Consider the following 23,134-nt stretch of genomic DNA (forward strand, 5'->3'; position numbering starts at 1 on the left):
GGGACCCTGTGGAGCCCTGACCACCTCCAAAGCAGATGTCCCTGTCTGTCCTGGGTTTTGATAGACTCTGAAATGCTCAGCTGTGGGGATGGAGCCAGACAATATGGCTGCAGTGTTAGCCTTTATACTTCCAAGCAGTGTCAACCTGAGTGCAGGGGCTGTGGTGTAGCACCTGCTGTGGCCCAGCCCCAGAGCTAAGGGCACATCAGGGTACCCTATGAACAACAACCCAATCGGATGAAGGGGTGGCTCTGCTCACAGACTTGAAAGGCCGCCATGAGGGCAGTTTGTCATGTTGCCAGCCGGTTGGGGTCAGTTGGATTACTCAAGGCTGACAGTGTTGCTGTCACTGGATTCACAGAGCACGGCCTGCTTCCAGAATCTGGAGTGGGCACTCCCAGCCCCTCCCCTCACACAGAACAATGCCAAGTAGGGCCTGGGCCAAGGAAGGCCCCTCTGAACTGTCCTTCAGGTTCCTGAAACGGGCTGAGGTGTTTTGTGCAAAGCCCAGCCCTAGTTCCCTTCCTTGCCAGCCTGCTGGCCTCCAGCTTCTCCCTGGCACACACATACGCCCACTAACATGCACTTAAACACCTACACATCCAGGTGTAGCTGCAAGGCTCCAGGTCCTTGGAGAATATTCTGGTGGACAGGGGTTGGGCTTCCCAGACCTCAGTTTTTCTGACTAACCAATGGGCACCCTGGCATGATTCTCGTGGCCTTTCTGCATTCTGAGTTTGTGAGTCACAGACTTTTCAAGACACAGGTGGGAAGGAGGTAGATCTGAGGTGAGGGAAGAGTTGGGCCAGCTATATCCTGGAAGGGAAGGATGTGTCAGTAGATTCCAGCCTCTTCTTGTGTTGGAGTCTTTCTGTACACAACCTGTCTGACAGCACCCGGTATCCTGGGAAGAGCAGAGAGAATGCAAGGAAAGGAAGACCTGTGTATCTGTGTATCTGTGTGTGTCTGTATTTGTGTCTGTGTCTCTAAGTGTCTATGTGTGTGTCTCTAAGTGTCTATGTGTGTATGTGTCTGTGTGTGTCTGTATCTGTGTATGTCTGTTTGTTTCTGTGTCTCTATTTGTGTCTGTCTCTGTATGTCTGTGTCTCTGTGTCTATGTGTGTGTCTGTATGTATACATGTGTATATCTGTGTTTCTATGTGTGTATATGTGTCTGTGTGTCTGCACATGTCTGTGTGTCTGTGTATGTGTGTGTCTGTATATATGTGTCTGTCTGTGTCCTATGTGTGTGTGTCTGTGTATATCTGTGTGAGACACAGAAATGGGAATTAGAGAGGCGTGCGTGCCAGGGAGAAAGGCCCACTTCAGAGTGCCTTGCTCGAGACCAGCCATCTTTCCCAGGGTTACTTCTCCCAGAGTGGAGCCCAGAGGGGTCACATGGCCCCCTATGAAAGGCCTCTGTCAGGGCAGTAGGCCCACTGATGTCCATCCTCCTGCCTCTGTCCACCAGTACCTCAGGCCCAGGAGAGAATGGGAGCATGAACTTTGGAGACATGCTCAACTATTACCACGTGCACACTCTTGAGGAGCTCCAGGCTACCCACTTCCCAGGTGGAAAAACTGGGGTCCATGGTGGCAGCAAATTAACCCAGGCAAATATGTACTACTCTGCTTCCTGCCAGGCCCTGAGGCTGAGCTCTGTGGACTTGTGTGTGATGGCCATTTACCAAATGGAACCCGGCAGAGCTGACCAGACCTCCTGCCTTGGTTTACAGTAGCTCCATCGGTCCTGTGGCCCCAGTGGCTGGCAGCTGGCCTGTGCCCAGTTAATCCCAAGCAGGGCTTCATTCAGACCTCTCCGTCTCTTGAGAGGCAGAGGACTCCTGGGCTACGATGGCACTAGCATACTGGCCTCTGAGCTCCCATGTTGGAGCTGACACTCCATGAGTGTCCTAAGATGGCGGCAGGATAGCTAGTCAAGCTATTCAGACAATGTCCTGTAACCGTTGGTCTCAGTCCCCGCCCGTCTTACCACCGTTTTTGTAGTTCACTTTAACCACTGGCGGCTGGATGGGCAGTCTGAGGAATCTGCGTGCAGCTCTCCTGGCAGGCATTGCCCCTGGCTATATGGAGGACAGAGTGGGTGCCATGTGGGAGACAGAGCATATGCAAGCATGGGAGGCAGGGGTGGGTAGCCTTGCTTCTGAGGTTCACTCACAAGTCCCAGGTTGGGCAAGACTGGAAAAGCAGCCAGGATGAAGCATGCTGGGCAGACCCGCCCTGGCCCAGCAGGCCTGCCCACACCAGACTTCAACAGCCCCTACAGATTCTGCCCTGTCTGGGCAGGAAACAGTGGCAGGCCTGGAGATCTCAGGTCTCTCTGAGGGGTCTTGAGGCAGGGGTTGCCGTTGGTCTGTTTGGAGTTGCTAGGCAGGGCTGTATCTCTCCTGTGCCTGGGGTTTGTTCAATAACAAGGCCGGCTGCCACTCTGTGACCCAGGAGCAAGGCTATGTGGAATGGTTACACTAGGCCTAGTGTGGGTGAAGCCTGGAGCTAGGGGTTGGGGAGACAGCTCAGCCGGTAGCTTGCCTTGCTGACAGAAAGGATCAGAGTCCAGTCCTTAGAATTCATGAAAATTGTCACTTGTGCTGGGAGGTAGAAATGGGTAGGTCCCAAGGTCTTAGGCCAGCCAGGCCAGCCCAATAGGGAGTTCCAGGACAATTAGACCCACCTCACAGGAGGCGCGGGATACTTCTGAGAATGAGGCGTCCTCTCAGCTCCTTCAGAAGTGGGGGCTTTTGGGCATGGTACTTCCTGGAAGGTGGCGACAGAACAGATGAGGTCTGGCACACCACCAGGATCATTTGCCTGGGAAGACACATCTCTGGAGCTGTCTGCACTGGCTGGGCCTTAATCAAGTGCTCTCACAGAGACGCCGTGAGAGGGATACCAGATTGTTCCAATCTTATTTGTCCTGGACCCAAACATATGCCTGGGTCAGGGCCAGGCGGCAGGTTCAAAGCAAGGACAGCAGCCTTCTAGCTGGGGTCAGCCCAGTCACATCTACAGTCCCTGCCCAGCCGGGGCTCACTCCGAGTCAGTGACAAGAGCTGTGCTGCTCTTTGCTCAACACAGGATGGGTAAACCACAGGATGGCTCAACCCTCCAGGGCTAACAACAAGCAGTCTGTGCCTACTGGCTCCTGGTGGGCAGTAGAGGCACCTGCTTTCCCGCAGTGCTTAGCCCATCCTGAGCCAGGGCATGGGTGCCCAGGAGGGAAGCAGCCAAGGCCCAAGCAGACATCACCAGGACCAGAAAGTGCTTATCAAAATATTTTATTTTAGGAGATCGCTCAAAAAAGACCCTCCACATTGGACAGATACCCCAACAATACCCTTGGCCTTTATTATTTTATTTTTTTTTGTCTTTTCTGTTTTTTTTCCTTTTTAATCAACTAAAACAATTTGATGCTTAAAATAAAAGACAGGAAATGTTTCCCAATCAGACTTTAGGCAAGAATATATATATATATTATGTATATGTATATATGTCTGTATATATATACATATACATACTTCTGATCCGGGGAGGGAGGGGAGTCCAGCCTGCAGTCTCGGAAGTGTTCCACTTTCCTGTCCCTAGAGAGGAAGCTGCTGAAAACTGCAGCCCAGGAGGCCAGCCGGGAGAAGTGAGGACGGAGGCAGAGGGTGAGTCCAGCCCTGCGTGCCTGAAGCTCTTATGTCACACAGAGTTGGTGTTCCCTGCTCAGTGCTGATCTGTCCGTGGAGACTCTATTCTGGAAGGAGCTGGTTCAGTCTGGTGGGGAGGTTGGGACTCAGCATCATCTTCATCTTGCGTGTGGCTTCTTTTCCAGCTGAGAAACTTTTTTTTTCTTTTTTAATTTTTAAAAAGAATCACAGCCAAAATAAGACATTGACTGGAAAATCCAAAATGGCTGCGCTTACCCTATGCGTTATAAAAACATTGAAGAGTCTGCTCCAGGCGTGAGCTGGCCCACTACACCTTCCCAGGGATCTTGGCTCGCTTGCGAGCGATGGCGTCCTCAACAGCCTTGAGCTGTTTAAGGAGTTCCTCTCTCCGTGACAATGTGCTGGCCTTCCCTGACTTAGTGCCTGCTGTGGCAGTATCTGTGGCTTTGCCAGGCACGCTGGTGACCTTGCTGGAGCTCTTAGACTGTGGAGACAGTGGACGCTTCCTGTAGGATTGAGAAGGTGTGAGGCAGTAGATGACGACGGGCCTGCCCTGGACTCCCCACTTCTTCTGTGGGGAGACACGGAGGGTCCGGGCTAGCCTGCAGCCTCTCCTTTCCACCCCACTATATAGCCACCCTGAGACTCACTGGCCCTTATCTAGGGCTCTTTAACAAGGTGGGAATGTGCGGCTGTGCCTGACTGGGGGGTTGAAGGGTTAAACTGCCCTGTCTGTCCTTCCTACTTGTCTTGCACATCTCCTGTACTTCTAAAGTTATCAGTTGTCTAGGACAAGCCTGTTGTGGACACAAGCAGAGACTTACCTGTCCGCTGGGGCAGTAGGAGCCTTAGCATTCTGGCCTCTCTGCCTCTCTGGTTTTGGAGAGCCCACTCTTCCACCTGATTTCCGATCTCGAGAACCTGGCCAGCAAGGGGACAGAATGAAATCACTGCTTTGTACGTGGGGCTATCAGAGAACCCTGGTCTAAAGCATCAAAGTGACCAAGTGTGGTTAGCTATAATTCTAGCACTGGAGGCAGAGGAAGGAGGATCAGGAATTGAACGTGGTCCTTGGCTCATAGTGAGGTTAAATTCAGCCTGGGCTACCACAAGGTCTTGCTCAGAAAGTCCAAATGTCAGGACAGCTGGTACTTTTCCTTTTATTAAGAATAAAACATGAAACGCCAGGGCAGGAGAGATGGGTCAGCAGTTAAGAGCCTGGCTGCTCCTCCAGAGGACCTGAGTTCAATTCCTTTTTTTTTTTGTTTTTTTGTTTGTTTTTCGAGACAGGGTTTCTCTGTGTAGCCCTGGCTGTCCTGGAACTCACTTTGTAACCAGGCTGTCCTGGAACTCAGAAATCCGCCTGCCTCTGCCTCCCAAGTGCTGGGATTAAAGGCGTGCGCCACCACCGCTGGCCTGAGTTCAATTCCTAACACGTACACCGCGACTCCTGACTGACTGACTCCAGTTCAAGGGGGTCTGATACCGTCACACAGGCAATGCATGAGGCAAAACACCAATGTACATAAAAATATTAATAAATAAATATTAAAGACAAATCAAAACAAATAAAACAGGCAAAAGGCAAGTGTTACTTGAGAAAGCAGAGCCTGTGAAGCCATGATGCAGGGCCTGGAGCCGGAGTCAGTCTCACTGAGTGCATGCTCTAGTGAGATCCTTCTCTCTCGGCACACGAGTCTGACAAGGAAGAGCAGTCTAGAACCAGCAGCCAACTCAAGAGTGGAGTGCTTTCCTCTGTTAGGCTTGGGCAAGGCCTGAGCATGAACCAGGCTGGTGACCCAGTGGCTATGTCTCTGGCTCTGAGGAAAGAATTCCCTCTGAGGTACAAAACCTTAGGGTCATGACCTGCCTGAAGTGAGCCCCGGAAGCGGCAGCCAGCCTCCTTTATGACTGCTTCAGAGAGGAAATATTGGTTTTCGCTGTCTATCAAAGCAAACCAGAAGAATCCCCCATCTTTCCTGCTGGGCTTCAGATGGGGTGTCTTGGGAGATTTGGAGACTCTCCAAGGTTAACCAATGACTCAAAGCCATTGTGCCTTCTCACATGCCAATGACCCTAAGGTGTGCAGAGGCATAGCCAGGTCAGTCTGGGGTGAGGTTTCACTGACTGACTACTGGGTGTGCAGGCTGGTTTTATGGCAACTTGACACAAACTAAAGTCATCGGACAGGAGGGAACCTCAACTGAGAAGATGCCTCCCCAAGCTCTGGCTGTGGGTAAGCACACGGGGCATTTACTTAATAAGTAATTGAAGTGGGTGTTATAAGAAACAAGTTGACAGGCCAGGAGGCAGCACCCATGCCATGGCCTCTGCATCATCCCCGAGCCCAAGCTTCCTGTGCCGACTTCTTCCAGTGGTGTGGAAGTGTAAGCCAAAAAAAACCTTTTCCTCCCCAAGCCACTTTTGGTCCTGGTGTCACTGCAGTACCAGCGAGCCTACGGACAGCGATGGCGGTGTGAGACCTTGACCCGAAGAGCAGACGCACTGTGTCCATGTGCTTGCTGCCCTTGGCTTTTGTTTTCATGCTGTCTCAGGGAGCCCAGGTTAGTTTGGAACTCTGTGTAGCTAAGGATGACCTGTCTCTCCAATGGTATGTCCACAGCATGCCACTAATGTGGTGCTGGGAACCAAACCCAGGGCTCTTGTGTAAGTGGTCTACTAGCCGAGTTCCTACCTGTCTGGTCAGCCACTGTTTTAGTTGTACACTGGAAGTTGTTCATTATTAACAAATTGTATGTGTCAATATGCAGACACGTATTATTTGTAACCCGGGATCTTGTGCTCCACCACTGAGACATATTTAAAGTAAAGACCTTTCCCATCATACATCTAGAATTCCAGCCCTTTGGAGGTGGAGGCAGGAGGATCATGAGTTGGAAGACAAGCCTGAGCTACAGAGCAAGATAATATCTAAAAGCGAGACTAAACCTCGGTGCAATCTCTAGCACTACAGCACTCAGGAGAGAGACACACAGTGGAGTTCTCAGGTTCCTCCACAGTTCTCACAACAGACTGGTGTCAAGGCCCTGCAGGTGGGCCTTCTGGCTTAAGTGTGGCATCCACAGTATGACCTCAGGCACTAGACGTCGAAGGCTCACCTCGGTCTGGGGACAAGTTGGCCTTCTTGGTGGGAGGGCTCTGCCGGTCCTTGTCTGATGGCTCATAGCGCTTCCGGCTTCCTTTATCAGCCGCCTGAAACAGCACAGTGAGGGTGTGGGCCCGGATGGTTGTTAGGCCAGGCAGAGGGTGGCGGTGTATCTGCTGTTACTGGCGAATGGTTCTCTGCTCCCATGAGCCTCTTCTTGGACGAACCCCTGACCCTCCAAAGCAGTTCCATGGCCCTTGCCACCATGTGATGGGGCCCTCTGTGCTGCATGAGTAGTGCTTTGCAGGATCTCAACATGTCAGGCCTTGGCCCTTCCAGACATGTGCAGAGCTCTGAAGATGTCTGATGCTGGGGTGGGGTCAGGACCCAGGCTGGCCAGGCCGCAGGTACAGGCACATGGACTGCGCTCACGGATGTGCAAGGTCCCTTGGCTGAGTCCCCAGCACCCAGGCCCAGGTGCAGTAACGCAGGCCTGTCCCCTCCTCTCACCTTGTTCAGCAGTGTCAGCTTTATCTCCTTGTGGGCAACAAAGGAGCCCTGCGGGGGCTGCCCGGGGGCTGCCTGCTGAGGGGCTGCTGCCTGCTGGGAGGACTTCCCGCCTGCTGGAGCTTTGGAGGACTTGGGCGGCTGTGTGGAAGGATCCCGCTTGCGCTTTTCCTCTCTCACTCCATCTTCTTTCTTAGATTTCCCTATCAATGACAAACCTCAGTCACAGGTTCCTGCGTACGTGGACCGTAAAGCAGTCTCTGTTGAAAGTTTACCCCAAGGCCCATACCCTGAGGACAAGGGCCCTGCCTACCTCTCTCCTTCTTGGTCTGGGCAGGGGTGGGGGATCGAGAGCTGGCTGAGGACACAGGACTGGCCAGGTCTGCATACATGTCATCTGAGTCCACACTGTGCACTGAGCTGCTACTTGAGGTGGCGCTGGACACCGAGGAGACGCTGCTCACGCTCAGAGACCTAGACACACAAGCACAGCTATGCGCTCAGCCGGGGACTGCGGGATGGCCGAGCTGCAGGCTGACAGAAGGGGCTCCATGGCTTGCCTTTACCCAATTTCCATGTTTATGGAATGACTGCGCATGGACAGAGTAGCTCAAGGGACTTTCAGACGTAACACACAGTGAAGGGACAGCTATGTGTCTCTACTTCACTGAACTGGGTGACACTGTGCTGGGAAGGGAAATATGACCAAGTCCTATCCAACAGTGATAAAAAGACACAACTTTAAGCTAGTCGATGTGCCCAACAGTCCTATTCCATAGTCCTGGTGACTTGGGCGACAGAGGCACAAAAGGGGCGCTGGCAGTTGGAGGTACTGGGCCCCTCTGGCCCCAGCTTCTTGGGAGCTCAAGCTCATCTGGGCACCACAGGGAGATGCCCAATTAAACAAAAACCAAGAGCCTGCAGTTCACGACAGGTGCTTGAGCAGAATGCAAGGCCATGGGCTTCCCCTTTAGTGCGACACTAAGACACTGGTCACTCTTCACAGGGCACAGGGGCGGGCAGAGTAGAGGGTGGTTTGAAACAGCACAGGATCATGACATGTCTATCACAAACACCAACCAGCTCCTTCTAAGGGCTTCAGGAGACAAGAGAGGAACAGAGACGGAGAAGACAAGACCAAGGGTTTTCTAGCTTTAAAAACAAACAGGTAGGGCATGGTGGCGCACACCTTTAATCCCAGAATGTAGGAGGCAGAGGCAGGTGGATCTCCACGAGTTTCAGGCCAGCCTGGTCTACAGAGTGAGTTTGGGTAGAGAGAAAACTTGTCTCAAAAAGCTAACAAATAAAAATCCCACAGGTCTTTGAGAGTCTAGACTGCTAGGGCTGATGCCGGAGGGTAGAGGGAACACTCCACCTGACTCCAGGAGCACCAGGCCAACTCTACCTCTAACTCCTTCCTGGTTTCCTTTCAGGGCTGACTCCCTCCACTGGGGATCAGCCGGCCCAGAGAAGGCCCAGTCTATCCTCAGGAGAGGTGTGGGTAGAGAACTGGGGCTGGCCTCTTCCCTTGAGGTTCGGTAGGTGATCTTGTGGGGAGGCCGTATTCACCCTGCGCTGTGTGCTCCTGCACACGGAAGAGCCCCTAACACGTCAGCCCACCTGGTGAGGGAACAAAGGTCAATAGGGAGGAGGACCAAGCAAGTGACCTGGATCGGGAACTGGAGCCACTGTAGCTGCTACCACTGCCGCTACCACTGCCGCTGAGCGTCCGCCTGCAACACAAGCAGCATAGTTCACCTCAGAGGCAGCCTCCCCGAGGCAGAGCCTTCCTGCACACCAGGCTGGTAATGGGCCTGTTCCAGGTTGGGCCTCTGCTCCTCGCTGCTTCCCTGGGGGTGTGCCCACCTCCCAGGCTCCAGTTTTCCTCAGCACGTACACCCGGCAGCACCAAGGACAGAACTGTGCCAGGATGGCCTTATGTCCACACTGCTCACCTCCTTGGGGGGGTCCTGGTTTGTCGCTCCTTCCTCCGGGCTTCTCGGGGGTCTCCAGGTTTGGCAGGCTCAGGACCAGGAGCAGTAGCTTTGGTGGCCTGTGGTGGGGCTGGGGGTGGGGCTGGCTTCTTTATTGACTTCTCCCTGTGAGGCAGAGGCAGGGTGGTCAAGGCTGGGTCGGGCTAGGGTCCCTGCTCAATACACCCACATCTCAGGGCTCTGCAGTCCAGGCACAGCACATGACTGCCAAGGTCCCATGCCACAGGGACCCAAGTCTGGGTGCTGAGCCCGTGCCTCCGCCCACCTCCTGGGAGCCATATCTGCTGCCCTGTGGAGGCTGCTCACTCTAGTTCAAGCATGGGATGGGAAGAGTGGAGGAGGCGGGAAGCCCTGGAGACCCCACCAAAGTGGAGCACCACAGCGACCAGAGGGGGCTCAGGACTCACCCTGCTTTCCCGGGAGGCGGGGCCGGCTCCCCCTTGGTTCTGACTGGAGGTCTGTGTGGGGAAGGTGTGGGAGACGGGGATGGGGACGAGGAGAAGGACCGGGACCTGGGGAACAAAGAGAGTGTGAGGAAGAAGTCTGGTGCTTGGCAAATTCCCTTACTGGCCGGAGCTGGCACATGCCCTAGGAAACGGTCCTGATCCGCAGAGAACTTAAGAGTCAGGTTCAGCTGCCTCACCAGTTGCTAGAACACACACTCAGGAGAGAAGAGAGAGGGCAGCGTGCAGCTTCAGGAACGGGTGCTTGCATGCAGGAGAGTGGGCACACGGCTCTGCCTTAGCATGGGGCCAAATGGGTGCCTATGGCTTTGGCTAAGTGCAGAATCTGAGACACTTAGAAGCTGGGAAGTGGCAGAGCTGGTAAGGGTCCCAAGCGCTTGGTCGGCAGGCACAGGCACAGCACAGAGGTAGGTCCCCAAGCAGTGACAGCACGACAGAAGCAGGGAGTGTACAGAGGGGAGATTATGATTATGACCAGATGATTTCCACAGTGTCAGGTGTCAGCAAGGAAGACAAGCAGCCCGGGAAGGGGTGCCGGGTCCAGACGGACTTTCCAGGATGAAGTAGGTTTTTTTTTTTTTAAAAGATTTATTTATTGTTTATATGTTAAGTACACTGTAGCTGTCTTCAGGTATACCAGAAGAGGGTGCCAGATCTCATTACGGATGGTTGTAAACCACCATGTGGTTGCTGGGATTTGAACTCAGGACCTTCAGAACTGCAGTCAGTACTCTTAACCACCGAGCCATCCCTCCAGCCCCAGGATGAAGTTCTAACAGTGAGGTCACACTGTTGAGTCACAAGGGTGAAAGAGACTGGGTCAGCCTATGTTATCCTACTCAAAGACCACCACGTGGGTGCCTATTCGAGCTGGGTGGGGCCCAGCAGCGGGTCAGGTTCCTACCGTCCTTCCTGCTTTCATGCTCAAAGGCAGGCCTGGAAAACCCAGCATTTACTCTCCCGGGCTGCTGTCTGCCACCTCATCCCATGGGCAAGCACCAGAGGAGCAGAAGCCGTGCACTCCAAGGGACCCTCCAGCATGCCAGCCTCCCCTCCCTCAGCCTGTGCTTCTCCTCAGCAGGTCCTCTTGAGTGCAGCTTTGGGAGGGGCTGCTACAGATGACCTTCAGGAAGGACAGCTGCCGAACCCCAAGGCTAGGACTCCAGGTCTCCTTCCTCCCTTCAAAGGAGGTTTCCAGGAGGACAGTATGTATTCCAAGTGAGGCTAAGCTGCTGTGGAAGGTGTGCATACCATGGGAATGCAGCTAAAACGCTATGGCAATGGTGAGAGCATGGTGCAGCTTCTGGGGCAGATGATGGGATGGGGAGTATTTCTATCAGTGTCTCCCTGCAACGTTCCCTTGTACTTCCTGGGCTGACCTGTACACCTTCCTGTGTCCTGCCTGCTATGCGACCCACTCAACTTCTTGCTTTCTGTGCTGCATTTACCAGGAAGGGCCCAGAAACACCGACTGCCCCTTGGCGTCCCTGCCTCTCGGCCCTGTTGCAGCTGCCTCCTGGACTCAGGGCCCTAACCTTACAGCACCCGTTAGGCACTGAGTGTTTTTCCTGCTACCTTCTGATACTGTCATTAGCTGCTTGCCCCAAACAAAGATCACATATACAACTTTCTCTCCACACTGAGTCAAATACTTTTAAAGGCTCCTTGTGTTCTCTACCTCTACAGCCTCAGATTTTTTGCAGGGGTGGGGTGGGGTGGGTGGGTGGAGGGATCAAGACAAGGTTTCTCTGTGTAGCCCTGGCTGTCCTGGAACTCACTCTGTAGACCAGGCTGGCCTTGAACTTAGAAATCTGCCTGCCTCTGCCTCCCAAGTGCTGGGGTTAAAGGCATGCGTCACCACTTCCTGGCTTTTTTTGGGGGGGCGGGGGGTAGCCTCAGATTTTTACACAGTATGCTAAGTGGCCTTTGTCTGTCTCAGAGACTCCTGCAGGTTTTCCTTGTCTTTCCCACTGTGAGGCCCATGGTCTCGTCTCTTTACTGCTGACACGTGCTCTGGGGTTTGTGGCAGCACAGCTATGGACGGCCTCCACAGCCTTCTTTAGGCCACTTCCCCCGCCTGGTTGCCTGTTATTTTACAAGAGTTTCAGTGTTCATGAAAACAGACCCACATGTAATTTACTCCACACCCTACAAAAACATTAGTGAGCATCACATGAGACAGCCTCATCAACCTCAGCGCTGCATCTAACCCTCTCATCACATCTAGAGCAAGGGCAGTTGGTGTGATGGCACACGTCTTCACTCCCAGTCCTCAGGAGGCAGAGACAGGTGGGGGAGTTAGAGGCCAACTTAGTCTCATACATAGCAAATTCCAGTGAAACCTTGTCCCCAAAGAGAGACTAAATCTCAAAATTTCCTTAAAGAAATAAAAACAAGACCATATGCCAGAAAGGGGTAACGCTGCAAGGGACCAAATTACACTAAGGAAATACAGAACATTTTATTCCCACAAAAATGCTGACTGATAGTATGTCCCAAAGCAGTGACTAGGAATCACACTTCAGCTGTACTGAACAGCATGCCAAAGTTCTGCCCATTCTCAAGAGCTTTTTGGTGACGGCAGTGCAGGGAGGGGACACGCTGGAGCATCAGCGCAGTTGAGGGCTGAGCACTGCCCTACCCCTGGAGCTAGCCTGACTGACTGAGGTGAAGGGTACCTTCCACTGGCAGAGTCACTAAGCCATCAAGCGTTTGTGGGGGCAGGTTAGGGGATGTGGAGTGCCCTCATGTGCTAGAACCTTTGCCTAAAGCTCTAGAAGTATCTATTTTCAATAGGGAAAAGTCAAGAAAAACTTGCATGACTCTCCTAGGGCTTTGTGGGATGATGGACACTCTGCAGTCATACCTGCCGCTCAAGAGAGACCCCAGAGGTGCAGGCCTAGGCCCAGCACCTGCAGTCTATGGCACCTCAGTCCAAATGCTCTTCAGTGTGCAGTTTACTGAGAAGCAGGTACCCAGGAACCCTGCCATTTTTTGTAGAGAGAGACACGACCACTTGATCTACCCCAGACGCCTGTGGCCACCGAACTGGCTGGAGGTCAGCAGGTTGGGACTTACCTGGACCGGCTGCCTGAGAACGAGCTGTGTCTGGAAGAGCGGCTGGAATAGGAGCTATAGGAGGAGGATCTGGACCGGGACCGGGACGAGCCAGAGCCAGAGTAGGATGAGGACCGTGAAGACGACCTGTGGACAATGGACAGAGCAGAGGCAGTGACAAGGCGGCCTTCACTACTGTAGTGCTCAGATGTGCCATGAGACAGCATGGCTCCACAGAAAACAAGCACATTCAAGGACTGAGATGAGAGACCTGCAGACACACCCAGTGCCATGTAGCAGAGACCAGGCCTGGGTGCACCCAGGAGTAGTGGGCAGCAGAGACTAGTCTGAGTGCTGGACGAGGCCAGCGTGGGAGTTTTCAAGCTGACCCAGTGTTCCCAGGGCTGTGCTCCTGGATGATCCAAACACAAAGACTTCTGGGTCCTCCCAGACTCCAGGTGGAGCTCCTTCCCCTCAGGTGCAGACACAGCTCTTCGAACCCAGCGCTCACACTTGACTTCAGTCACTAAAGGAAGTTTTCCGAGAGCTGGGTAAATGGCGTGTAGTTCCTCTGTCAGCAACCCAGAGCCTTTTCCAAAGGATCTGAGAGGCCTTCCCCTTCCCGAGTAACTGTATGACTCCAGCAGACAACAGTCTGTTGTCTACGGTAGGTCACCCATCCTACTTACTGTTATAAGTTCTGGAGCATGGAAAGTCTTACCACAATACTCAATATCAGTCCTACCTAATAATCCACTGACCCATCCTTGGGTAGTGATCACACACACACACACACACACACACACACACACACACACATACACACACACACACACGCACGCGCAAAAATTGGCAGCCAGTGACTGTCACCAAGCCACCTGTCCTTACCATCCCCTTCATACCTGGAGGAATTGGAAGCAGAGGCTGAGGAGGCAGAGGTCTTGCGCCGCCTTCGTGCCCGGCTTGGGGAGACTGACACACCCAGTTTCTTCTTGGGAGACTTGGATCGGCGCCAAGGGTCCTTCCACTCATCGGCCCGCTTCACCTGTGGCCCTGCAGAGGCCGTCTCCTTCTTTGGGGGTTCAGCTTGACGGCTAGAATCACAGAGGGGCCCTCAGTGCTCAGGCTGCCACCCTCCCCCAGCAATGCTACTGTGAGAAGAGACTGGAACAGCTCATCTAAAGTCACTGAAGAGGGTTAGATGAAGAGGAAACAGCACACTTTCTACTCCATAACTGATTCCCTCCAGAAACGTGCTTTATTTAAATGCCATTTTTTCCTGGGAGGAATCCATTTTCTCTATGTATAATAATAAGTACTTTTTTGGCGGTGGTGGCGCATATCTTTAATCCCAGCACTCGGAGGCAGAGGCAGGGAGTTCGAGGCCAGCCTGGTCTACAGAGCCAGTTCCAGGACAGCCAGGGGCACACAAAGAAACTGTCTCAAAAAACAAACAACAACCAACCAACCAACCAACCAACCAAGTAAATACTTTTAGGGGAGTCATTCCTTAATTCTATCTTCCTGATTGGACTGTCAGACAGGAACGGAGTCCACCTGGTTCAAACATGCTTATCTCTAGTGCTGGCACATAGCAGGTACACAGTATTCATGAGATAAAGCAACAAGAATCATGTTTTTAAACACCTGTTACCAAAGAAAAGGTAACAGGCCCACGCCTTCAGCCTTTAAAGAGTCTGGTCTGACTGCAGCCTGGGAATGTCGCGATTACCACACAGAGAGCATGGCCCAGGCTCTCTTCCCCACCAGTGCTGGCCTCAAGTGCTGTGGAGGTGTAAGGAAGGCTGCACTCCACCATGAGGATAAAGACCCTGCCTATTCACACTTTCAGAGCCTCTGATTAGTTGCAGGTCCAGGACTGTTACCTGCTGAGGGGGCGCAGGCAAGCCCACCAGGTGCTGAAGCTTAACCACAGCCGTGTGACTGGCTTGCGCCACTGTCATCTCACCCCAGATGCTACTGCCCCAGGTACACCCAGGTGCTGCCTATAAAGAAATGCAGGAAGGAAGGGAGAACCTGACGGCCTAGCAGCTCCCCGACACCGGCCACTGGATCATGGCTTTCATCTTTATACTTCCTAGATGTTCTCACAACTAAGGCTGGCTGGGTAGGTAGAGCAGCAGTTTAGAGCACTGGCTGCTCTTCCATGGGACATTCTAGTTCCAGCACTGTGGCCCACAACTGTCTGTAGCTTCAGTTCTAGGGTCTTTGACACCCTTTTCTGGCTGCCACTGCCACAACACACCTATGGTGCACAGACTTATATACAGGCAAAAAACTGTACACATAAAGTATGATTAGAAAACAAAAAAATAACAAAAAATGTAAGAGGAACAGACACCAGGGTCACTAGCCTCTCTGCTGGTCATCTGGCTAATGCAGCCTTTCCACACAGGAAGAAAACAGGAAGAATACCCTTGGAGCGGGGAGTTCACGCTTCTTTAGAAACAGTCAATTCAGTATTAAATTCTCCTCGGGAAGGGTCTCTCACTACGTCTGGAGGTCTAGAAACAGACACTAGAGCCCAGGGAGCAGGCACCTCAGCGGGCGGAGGCCAGCACAGTGCTGGCCTCAGTCTCCTCAGCCCTGTCTATAAGCACCTGAGGGCTGACACAAGGCACTCCAAGGAGGAGGGTGGTCCACTGTGTCCATGAGTGAAAGGACAGCAGTGAGTTTTGTTACTACAGACACCCAACTTTATTTGAGATGTCATTATCCCAGTAACTTCCTGAGGCACATGATCAGGTGTTTGCTTTGTAGCAATGGTCTAAGACTTCCTTTAAAAAGGGAATTTAAGGAGTTAGAGCTGTAGCTCAGTGCTAGAGTGTTTTCCTAAGTGTGTAGCACAAGTTTAAACGCCAAAGGGGAAAAAAAAGATATTGAAGTCTACAAATCCAAAGTAAGCGGAGTAACATGTAGTACTGGGAAGGGTGGGAGCTTCTGATCTTCAGTCAGAGCTAGAAATGACCAAGGTCAAATGAGAGATTATGTGGATGAAATCATAGGCATCCAATGTAAGCCCCATATTAGTGATAGGTCTTTGGGATGAATGACTGGATGAACCTTCATTAAAGAATTCATTACCAAATTCACAGAGAAAAATGTTCCTGTAACATTTAGAGGAAAAAGCTGTCAGATATATCTACCCATGCCAACAAGTCTGGCCATGGAGAGTATCTACAACTACTGAGCTCGTGCATCAGGGCAGCAGCTTTTGAGCTGACAGGCTGACACCCGCCCAGCAGGCACCTGAGTTGCCCTTCTGAGTGGGGACAGTCCAGGCCTGGAAGTCTGCAGAGTGATGTAGCTTCTATCTTTGTTTCCTAAGACAAGAGAAAACTGCTGAGTCATTTAGTGGGGAATAACCACCCAGGTATCCCATCAGATCTACAAAGCCAGGCAGAACACAAAACCACAGGAGGCTACATCTCTCCACAGGTGCCCTGATAGGTGTCTTGGGTCTCACGGGTGCCCTCAGAGTGTGTGGTCTGTTTCAGGCCCTTGGTATGCAGAGGGAGGAGTGCTGGTGTGGTCTGGGCAAGGACAAATATGCTATTTGCAGGTATTTCTGAAGAGACAAAGGCACAGGTGGACTGTGACCCTGACCTGTGTGGCTGCAGCACCCTCTAGTCCCTCTCCAGCACAATACCATATCCAATGACTACTGGAGCCTCTGCAGGGCAAGGGTCAGCTGTGCTGTCAGTCAGTGCTGATGCTGACAGCACAGGCCAAGGGTGGCACAAGGAAGTGAGCTCTCGAAGAGCAGAGCCTACCCACCTGTCGGGCACTCCAGCTTGGACAGCTGTCAAGGCTGGGGTCAAAGAGTAAAAGGCAGGTTGCTTCTAAAGTAAGAAGGGTTAAACATCCAATAAAGACAGGAAGAGGGAACCCACAGCATGTGGGTTCTTCCCTACTGCCTCAATCTGCCAACACCCAAGGAACACAGACTTTTGTTTATCCTCCAAGAAACTGCACAGGTTCCCTAGGGCTGTCGCACTTGGCCACAGCGTATACAGTATGCCCTCATTTCAGTGGGTGATAGTCACTGTAGCTCTTCATGCCCATACATCATGGACATGATGACTTCTACTGGCTAAAGCTCTCTGAGCTCAGTAAGCCCTTCTCCCCTGGAAGTCACCCGGGAGTCAGTCCTAGGTGCTCTCCACTCTGCTTTGCCATTCCTCCCCAAAGTCAACACCTGCTGCCTGGCCCCTCCGCCAGCTCCACATGTATGGGGCAGTCGGGATGTTGGTATTTCTTAATGCTATTTCTCCACCCTGTGTCCTAAAGAACACAGAAGGCTAACACATGCCAATCTACAAAGACATCACCAAAACCCAGAGGCAAAAACATCTCTGCAAAGGCAAGCCTGGTCTACATACCTAATTCCAAGACGGCCATAGTCACATAGGAAGACATTATCTCAAAAATAAAATAAAATAAAATAAAATAAAATAAAATAAAATAAAATAAAATAAAATAACCAAACCAAACCAAACCAAACCAAACCAACCAACCAACCAACCAACCAATCACAGACACAACACAAGAGCAAGGTCCTATCCGTGTGCTTCACTTCGCTCAAATTCCCGACCAGTTGACCATCCCAGAAGGTCTGAGTCCAGTCCTGACCTGCAAGTGCTGAACTGGAGCAAGGCTTTCCCACAACCTACCACTTTGATTCAGAATCTGAAAATGTATTTTGACCATACTCATGAGCCAGCAAACCCAGAGGCACAGAACTGGTAACAAATGACAGAAAAGGCACTCCTAGACTCATGTGTTCTGGGCCGAGAAGAAAGAGACACAAAAATAGCCCAGCACAGTGGCACGTGCCTAGGAAAGCCAGCAGCTGGGAAACGGAGCAGGAAACATCCTAAGTTCAAGGCTACACTCCATAGAGATAAACACCAAAACAAATACTGTTGTTTGTATTATTTCAGGTGGTGGGCGAGCTCACTAAAGGCACTTCTGACATAATGCTGCCCACAGTGCCCTTGGCTCTGCATCTCACCATTCATCTCGCTCTGCTCCTGCTGCTGCTGAGGACAAGGAAGGGAATACCTCCCCTATGTGGCAGCACTATGGGCTGAAGGTCTCGGAAAAACGGACAAAGTGGCTTCTTTGGAAAATGGTCCATCAGATCGTCAGTTATGAGATGACCCAGCAGTTCCTCCCATAGGTAACCCAAGAAGAGAAAATCCACATTCACACACCAACATTCCTAAGTGCCCACAACCCAGTGTCTGCCAACAGACAAGACACAAAAAGGCTCAGCCATGTGCTTTCTACAAATGCAATCTCAGGAGAAGCAAGCAGCTCCACACCTGCACTAGGTCCTATGCAGGCAGGCCGCTTGAGGGACACCAGGAGCTGCTGCCTAAAGACCTTATGGAGAGGCCAAGGGACAGACGGACGGACAGGACTCAGGGTGGTCTACCTCGGAGGCTGCGGGGACCGGGGCCTCGGCTTCTCCTTGTCCTTCTCCCGGTCCTTGTCCCTGTCGCGGTCTCGGTGCTGCCGGTCCTTCTCGTCCCGCTTGGCTCGCTCTCTCTCCCACTCCTCCTTCCTCCGCTGTCGCTCCTTGTCCCGCTCGCGCTCCCGTTCCCGCTCGCGCTCCCTCTGCCTGCGCTCACGCTCTCGGTCTCGCTCGCGTTCCCGCTCACGCTCCCGTTGTCTGTTCTCTCGCTCTCGTTCCCGCTCCCGTTCCTGGGTTAAAAAGCCAAATACAGACGCTGAATTACACATTACTTGATAGAGCAGAGAAAGAACAGGGAGCATGTAGGAAGAAGCTCTCAGGAGGCCATTTTCTTCCCAAGTTATTGCCTTAAAATAAGTGAGGCGTGTCTGATGGCAAAGGCCTGAAAGTAGGAGACTAAGGCAGGAGGATCTCAAATTCAAGGCGAGTCTGGGTCAGGTGAGAGCCTTCTTTGGGTCACTGACCAAGAGATCCATAGTCTTAGGTACTTAGGTTTAATTCCCAGTACCACAAAAACAGACACATACACACATAAAAATACATGATGAAAACAATGCATACAAATTCAGAGTAAAGTTACCTCAACCAATAAATCCACAACTTTGCCAGCACCAGCCTGGTAAAAGCCCACAGCACAGGCCCTCCCATGAGTGACACAGCTCATTCGTAGAATGGCTGTCATGTGGGCAAGCCCTCACCACAGTGCGTCATGACGTGTCTGGAGGGAAGAATGTACCCCCTTACTGTGACTCCCCACTGCTGCCTTCTTTCCCTGCTTGAATACTCAGCAGTAAAACCCGGAAGGTCAATAATGGCAGGGCTGCGGCTCCGGGCCTCGGGAGACCCTGAGAGACACCCTGCGGGCTCCTGTGTGATCCTGCCAGCTGCTCAGTGGCCTCAACAGAGGACAGTCCCTGCTCCTGAGCAAGAACAATACCTTCCTACTGGAGGAAGGAAGCTGCGGGTCTGGCTCTAGGGGAGTCTGCACAGCTCAGACCCATGAGCTCCTGGAGCCAGTACTCCTCTCTTCAGTGCTGTGACAGCTGATGGTGGGATGTGAGTCACAGCACATTACTCAGGGGTCCTCAAAGGCCTTTCCTAGAGCAGACTTTCCAAGCAGGCTGAGTGTGAAGACGGAATGGGCAGTCTGAAGCACACAGATCTTTATACACACTAGGTTCTTAGGAATCTTAACCTGGCAACATGGCGAGGCCAGCCAGAGGCACGACTGTAGCCAGCAGACTAGATGGGCACGGACAGGGGTACAAGTGAGGACACTGCTCAGGGGACTTCTAAGAGTGCCACACTCATGAGGGTGACAGTCTCCTGAAAAGTGACATTGACAATTTACCAGCAAAGTGAACCTTATAAAACCATGGCAAGAACAATGATTCCAAGAAAGCCCACAGGACATCAGGTATTGATCACAAGTCTAGCCAGTGGCTGCCTGCACAACCAACCTGGGTTCAATCCAGGACTGTGGCTACAAAAATTTGCTAACTAACTTAGCTCACAGTAAATATACCACAGAAGTGCTGACTGCTGCCAGACCAGGAAGCACACACCACTAACTGCATGGCTGAGACAGGAGGATTATGAATTTGAGATTAGCCTAAGGTAATAGTTAGACTCTGTCTAAGGGAAGAGGACAGTTTACACGGAATCATACTTACGCGGTAGTTATGATACGGCTCTGCTTCTGTATACTGCACCCTGAAATTCTCGTACTGTCCACCACGCCAAAACCGCTCTATCTCATAGTCATAATAAGGGTCTGCATAAGGCTCAAGTCTGAAACAAGAGCCAAAAAGAAGGAAAGCGTGTCATTTAAGAATGCTTCAGCACAAATTCTACACAAAGACAAGCCAACAGAATCCAAGCCCACGAAAATACCCCATGACAGATGGACGGAGTGGTGTCTGCGCAAGCATACAGCATATGCATGTGCATGCACACAACAGTAGCCACAGCAGCAGCACTTTCAAGGCCGCAGCTGGAGAAGCATTGAGGACTTCTCTCCCATTAGGATACAGCCACACCCATGCCCACCTGCTAGTGGGTGCAGGTACTGCTGGCAAGATTGGCACGAGGAGCCCAGAGAGGTGGGAACACAGAAAAACTGTCTCCATCTGCCATCCTGTGACACTGCACCTAAACAGCCCACGCCAGAGCCAATTCACACAACCACTCACCACGACTCACCTCAGTAAGGCAGGACAAAGGCTAACAAGGAAACCTAGCTCCTCACATACAGCTAGTGTGGAGGCACAGAGCCACTTGCAACAGTAGAGGGATGCTGCTTGGGAATGACACATTCACCCTGAGCATCCCAAAACGACACAGTGAGAAGACAGAGCAGTCCTTGTCACCATGCTGCGTCATCCAGCACGGGTTCATTAGCACAGCCCTAGTGAAAACCAGCAAGTCTATTCATGGGCTAGACAGATGCGCTGACAGCGGTCTACATGAGAAAGAGACACCAGCCTAGACCAGAAAACCCCACAAGAAAGAGGCAGCCTCCGATGCCTGACGGCAGCGGCATGGTTACATGGGCTTCATTCAGTGCAGAGAAAGCAGGCCTGGGGAGACACACTAGGGTGGCACCTTTCCATGTCCCCCAGAACAATGCGGTACCTCGCTACTCACACCTAGAAATCATGGCACTATGCTGGTGAGAAAGTTTATAAACAAGGGGAGATATGCAATTAACTAAAAGAGTAACGTGATAATGTAACCGAAGTCACCAAAATGTATAGGCTGCTTACTTTCGGAATTCTCATCCAGTCTTTCTGAACCTGGTAACCCAGACCACAGAATGGAGAGCTTGTGCCGCACACCAATTTACCTTTCACCCTCTTAGCTGATTACTGTCTGGGCAGGCATGGACGGACTCAGCACCTGCCCTCCCCAGTGCAGAACTACAGGGCAGCCCTGCATGGGCGCATGCGTGGATTTGAGGTGTGAGGGTTGCAGGTAGATAGGCAGTGACGCTGAGACACGGCTACTCATTCTTTCTTTTCATACTGTTTACCACCCAGCAGTCAGAGATGACAGAGATAAGAGCTGCAGAGAAGAGTTTACTAGGCTCTGACAGCGATTCAACCGAATCACAGCATGGACTGTCACTCATCCACACTGTGCACCCTCAGCAGGCAGAATTGAGACCCATCATCTTTTGTTTGTTTGTTTTTGGATTTGGTTTTTTCAAGACAGGGTTTCTCTGTGTAGCCCTGGCTGTCCTAGAACTCACTCTGTAGACCAGGCTGGCCTCGATCTCAGAAATCCGCCTGCCTCTGCCTCCCAAGTGCTGGGATTACAGGCACGAGCCACCACCGCCCGGCGAGACCAGTCATCTTTCCAATAAGGTTAGGAGCCCCAATGAAGAAGCAGAGGAGGAGACCTTCAAGGCCACAGGGTCCCCCTGGATCTGACACTAGTCCTCTGCAGCACACAATCCTCTATGGAGGGTGTTTGTTTCTTTTGTTGAGATAGGGCTTCTTTTCTCTATGTAGCCCTGGTTGTCCTGGACTGCTCTTTGTAGATTAGGCTGGCCTCAAACTCAGATCCATCTGCCTCTGCCTCCCTAGGGCTGGGATTACAGGTGTGCACCACCACTTCTAGCTCTACTGAGATTAAAGGCCAGCATTAAATGTCAGATTGAACAGACGCTCAGTGCTAAGAGCACTGCTTGCTGCTCTTGCAGAACTCACAGTATGGTTCTTAGTTCCTGTGCTGGGCAGCTCCAACAGCAGAAACTCCAGCTCTGGGTCCACTGACCTCTTCTGGCCATCATGGATACACACACATAAAAATCTTTTCCAAAAAAACCTCATTCCCCAAGTAGCTGAGGAAGAGGTAAGGAGACAAAGGTATAGACTCAGTGCTAAGCCTCTGGGCACTTCAGGAGTGTACCTCAGAGGCAGCCTCCCATCATGGAACTAAAAAGTGTCCCCTCCACACAATCCTGAGTACAGACAAGAATTGCCTAGGGACCTGCACTGGCTGCTCCCGACAGGGCACGAACGGGGCAGGGCAAGCAGAGGCTTCCTTACGCTGTGTCTCTGACATCTCTTGGGACGCGAGAATTCCAATCTCGGAAGACTTCGTTTTCCTTGTCAAACTCCCGGTCATCTTCACCAATGGTTACTGTGAACCTTTTCTCTTCAAAGTCAGGCTCCTGCTCTTTCCGAATGGTTGCTTTTTTTAAAACCTAACACCAAAGCAGAAAGACATCAGTTTGAAATCAGGGCCTCCAAAGCCACAGAAGGAACACAGAGAACCTGAGACCTGAAGCCAAGGTGTGGCAAATAAAGGCCTCAGTCTACTCTGCAGGCCTTGAGGATGGCCTCTGCACTGGTCTGCTGTGACTCCTCTGCACAGGAGAGCATCCGCCATCAGCACAGGAGCCCACAAGACGTGTAAGCAAGGCCTTCATTTCAATCTCCCTGAAGAGAGAACCTGGGCACTGAGGAAACAAAGCTGGGTGTCAACAGACACTGTGCACGGGTTACTGGGGGCTACAGTGGGCAGGCACAGGGGGTCCTGAGAGAACCAGCAAGAGCAGACACTGGGGGGGGGGGGGGAGGAGTAGCTCCCACAGAAAGGCAGGAACTGTCCCACTGCCTGGGTGGCCAGACACTTAAAAATGCTAAATCTACATCCACCGAGGGTCTGAGGGTCTCTGGTCTACTGAGATTTGCCTGAGACGATTAAATATTATTCCTCATTCTTCTTAAAGAAGCCCAGAAATGTTCTGAGCCATTGTCTCTCTGGAACAAAGCCATGGCAGTTTTGTTGGGTCTACTAGAGGTGACACCACTGTGCTTTTCCTCTTA

General features: G+C 52.0%; 1 protein-coding gene across 3 annotated transcripts in view; it reads right to left on the reverse strand.

Moving 5' to 3' along the window:
* Positions 1-3,280: 3,280 nt before the first annotated feature.
* The window catches only part of Zc3h18 (zinc finger CCCH-type containing 18), a 43,693-nt gene continuing 23,839 nt past the window's right edge, over positions 3,281-23,134 (reverse strand). For all 3 annotated transcript variants that reach the window (XM_052166177.1, XM_052166175.1, XM_052166176.1), the window contains 13 exons: positions 22,352-22,509; positions 19,973-20,090; positions 18,261-18,529; positions 13,702-13,893; positions 12,821-12,946; positions 9,686-9,790; positions 9,240-9,383; positions 8,952-9,017; positions 7,598-7,758; positions 7,288-7,487; positions 6,791-6,884; positions 4,496-4,592; positions 3,281-4,177 (listed from right to left, as the gene is read on the reverse strand). In XM_052166177.1, the coding sequence (XP_052022137.1) occupies positions 3,979-4,177; positions 4,496-4,592; positions 6,791-6,884; positions 7,288-7,487; positions 7,598-7,758; positions 8,952-9,017; positions 9,240-9,383; positions 9,686-9,790; positions 12,821-12,946; positions 13,702-13,893; positions 18,261-18,529; positions 19,973-20,090; positions 22,352-22,509 (1,929 nt within the window). In that variant the 3' untranslated portion in view covers positions 3,281-3,978. The remainder of the gene's footprint in view (positions 4,178-4,495; positions 4,593-6,790; positions 6,885-7,287; positions 7,488-7,597; positions 7,759-8,951; positions 9,018-9,239; positions 9,384-9,685; positions 9,791-12,820; positions 12,947-13,701; positions 13,894-18,260; positions 18,530-19,972; positions 20,091-22,351; positions 22,510-23,134) is intronic.

Source organism: Apodemus sylvaticus, chromosome 21 (genome assembly GCF_947179515.1).
Source record: "Apodemus sylvaticus chromosome 21, mApoSyl1.1, whole genome shotgun sequence".
Classification (NCBI taxonomy): domain Eukaryota; kingdom Metazoa; phylum Chordata; class Mammalia; order Rodentia; family Muridae; genus Apodemus; species Apodemus sylvaticus.